This window comes from Leuresthes tenuis, unplaced genomic scaffold (assembly GCF_036924035.1).
Source record: "Leuresthes tenuis unplaced genomic scaffold, fLeuTen1.0.hap1 SCAF_9, whole genome shotgun sequence".
In the NCBI taxonomy this organism is placed as follows: Eukaryota; Metazoa; Chordata; class Actinopteri; order Atheriniformes; family Atherinopsidae; genus Leuresthes; species Leuresthes tenuis.
In genome coordinates this window covers 21,180,579-21,183,771 of record NW_027325363.1, presented here as the reverse complement: position 1 = coordinate 21,183,771, position 3,193 = coordinate 21,180,579, and the positions used below count along the sequence as shown (strand labels likewise).

The 3,193-nt window shown below is 41.2% G+C and overlaps 1 protein-coding gene across 1 annotated transcript; it reads left to right on the top strand.

Moving 5' to 3' along the window:
- Positions 1-1,403: 1,403 nt before the first annotated feature.
- On the top strand, positions 1,404-2,724 carry pglyrp5 (peptidoglycan recognition protein 5). The gene is made up of 4 exons (XM_072391762.1): positions 1,404-1,481; positions 1,581-1,776; positions 1,932-2,050; positions 2,224-2,724. The coding sequence occupies exons 1-4, from the start codon at positions 1,469-1,471 to the stop codon at positions 2,397-2,399; spliced, it is 504 nt and encodes a 167-aa protein (XP_072247863.1). The 5' UTR covers positions 1,404-1,468; the 3' UTR covers positions 2,400-2,724.
- The last annotated feature ends 469 nt before the right edge of the window (positions 2,725-3,193 follow it).

The following is a 3,193-nucleotide window of genomic DNA, read 5'->3' as shown; positions in this document are numbered from 1 at the left end:
GGAGTCTTTGGTAATCTTAGTGTGTAAAGGCCAAGGCTGAAAATTCCTGTGGGATGCATATGACCATGTTCTGTGATAAGATGAGTAAATGTTTCAGTTGATTTCAAGAGAAAAACTATGCCTGGTTCTGTATGCCAACAATGAGAAAGTTTATCCAGTTGATTCTGGATTTTATTAGGGCAGAGCGATAGCTTTCCCCCATGAGTGGACACGTTTCAATGGGTAGACTGTCACCCGCAATTTATGAGCGTTTAGCCATCTGACAAAAGAAACACAAAGACATATAAATGAGAGCAGCTTTACATAGAATTTGACTGTACCAGTACACATTTAGTTCTAATACTTCTGTAAAAGAAATATAGATTTTTAAGTGCATGTGCAAAGCGGTATGTCCCACTTGAGCCTCGTTGAGTGTTGCATTATCTGGGTGTGTTGGTTGAATTTGAATCGAAAAATTGCTTGATTAAAATGAACATCTAACATCCATCCATTTTCTATACCCACTTAATCCATCGGTCAGGTCGCGGGGGGGCTGGAGCCTATCCCAGCAGTCATCGAGCAAGAGGCGGGGTACACCTTGTACAGGTCACCAGTCCATCACAGGGCCACAAAGAGACAAACACGCTCACACTCACTCCTAAGGACAAGTTTAGAGTCACCAATTAACCCAACATGCATGTTTTTGGATGGTGGGAGGAATCCGGAGTACCTGGAGAAAACCCATGCATACAGGGGGAGAACATGCAAAAACCACTGTTTTTTGTTTTGTGTAAACAGGCTTCGTGTCCTTGGCATAAATGACTTGCAAAAGCGTGAAGACACTGTTCTGTTTAAACAGGGGTTTGTATTAGAATTCAAGGAGACATATGCTGTCAAACAACATGACTTGAAAATCATTTCCTTCGCCTGCGTGTGTGTTAATTTAAGGTTCAAACAAATTGCAAAGTGCTTTTACAGAGGTGAGTTTTTTGTTGCATTGTAGAAAACTTCCCAGCTTCTCAGCAATTGAGGTTCATTGAATATTTTTTTAATCATTCAGATCTTTGGAGAGCATTTGAAAGTGCCACCTCCTGTTTGGTTTCCTTTGACTGGAAAACCCATTTTCAAAATTACAAAACCTCCATGATTGATTTCCTCTCAAAACTCCAAGAATGTTTAATATAAGAACAAATAAGTCATGTCAGACTTCTGTGAAAGAAACTGCCACGGTTTTTCTGTCACTGTGAGCAGTATTTGCCCATTGCTTACTTTCACTTCCTCTTTTTTCAAGCATGTATATTTCTAACAACTGGTTGGACAACTGTAATCTGCCCGCAAGACCAGCTGTAAAATAACTTGTTTGCAGGCATCCACGTGTGCAACAACAAAGAAGGAGGAAGGTGTGCTTTTCATGACCACGCCCTCCTAAACTCCCTCTGATAAGGGAGGTGCACAGGCTGCTTGCTGATCAGTCATCACAGCAAGACTCATGGAGCAAAGTGGTATGCAAGCATATAGAGATTCTCAATAAATGTATTTTCAGTCATAACATAAGTCTAGCTGTAATATTGAAAATGCTTTGCCTTCAAACTGCTTTTCAGGGAACATCGTTTCAAGGCTGCAGTGGGGAGCAGACGACCCGAAACAAAAGGAGACTATGAAAGGTTCGTCTCGGAGAGTTGTAATACACCACACTGCCCTCCAAAACTGCGAAGGCCTGGGAGGATGCAAGGACCTTGTTGTGAGCATTCAGAGAATGCATATGAGCGAAAGACAGTTCGATGACATTGGATATAAGTGAGTACACCTTTTACCTGCTTTTAGTGTTAAAAAGAAGAACCTGTAAATTGTAGAGTGATTTATGAAGGTTTGTAACTTACTAAGGGGAGATACAGGAGGGGGAAAAAAACGTGTGCTTTGTAGGGTGCTTTAACTTTCTCTTTATGTTTCAGTTTTCTTGTTGGAGGAGACGGCACCGTGTTTGAAGGCCGTGGCTGGGGTGTGGTAGGGGCACATACCAAAGGCCACAACAGCAACTCCCTGGGCATTGCGTTCATGGGCAATTTCAACAGTAAAGATTCTTTTTTGACATGTTACAATAACTTTGTGTGCTGGCAACAGAATAAAAAGCAGGCGAGGGTTGAAAAGCTGCCGTATCTTTAAGCAAACTGTGGAGACAGATGAAGTTTATGACAGAGTTTTTACAGCCTGTAATAATAATGCCTCTACTTACTGTCGTTTCAGATGACACACCCAGCAAAGAGGCACTATCGTCAGTCAAACAGCTGCTGCTGTCTGGAGTTTCCCAGGGCTTTTTACACCCACAGTATGTCTTGTATGGGCACAGAGATTTAGGAACCACAGCATGCCCAGGAGAAAATCTTTACGCTGCACTGCCACAACTGAGGAGTACAACATAAAGCTCACTTCCAATTGTCCAAGAGAAATTTGCACTGGAGCAGCTCTTTCTAAATCGCCTGTAGGTAACAAACAAATTGTAAGGACATAGAAGCTTGCAGATGAAACAAAAACTCAAAATTTCTCACTTGGATCTTGTTTTAATCAAAGGAAGGCTTGAGTTGTAGTGCCCAGGAAGAGGCCTGCGGGCATTTAAAGGCTGTAGAGAGATTCCCCTACAGCAGAGGGAGCCAACACAAAGGATGAGACCAACATGCTGCTGCTGTCCACCATTGAAAACTGCTGGGTTTAAACATTCACACCACTGCAGTTTTTCTTGTTGTTGTGTCAAACTGACTCTAATGTTTTTTTTATTTTGATATGTTCTGTTCTCCTATCTTTTAGTTAAACAAATCGACTCAACTGCAAAATTAAAGTGCAATACATTTTACTGAATTTAAACTTGACTTGATGCAGGCTGGCTGTTAATGGTGTAAAATAAACACACACTTCTTTTGGAAAATTGACATATCTTGAGAAATGACTAGATTGTTTGATTCATTTTTAATGTTTTGCTGAATCCCTCCTCCCATAGTTGGATAAGGTGATTTTCACTACTGCTCAGGTTTCACCATCTGGATCTTAAACGCAGCTGAATAATGAAGCTGTCCTTGCAAGAGCTGTGTTTGTTGTTCTTGTGGGTTTTTTTCTTTCTTTCTTTCAAGCTGCCACGGCAAGATCAGTGTAAACAATGCAAGACGTGGCATTCAGTGTTGGATTGAAAAAACAGACCCAGTGGGATTATAAATATTGAGGC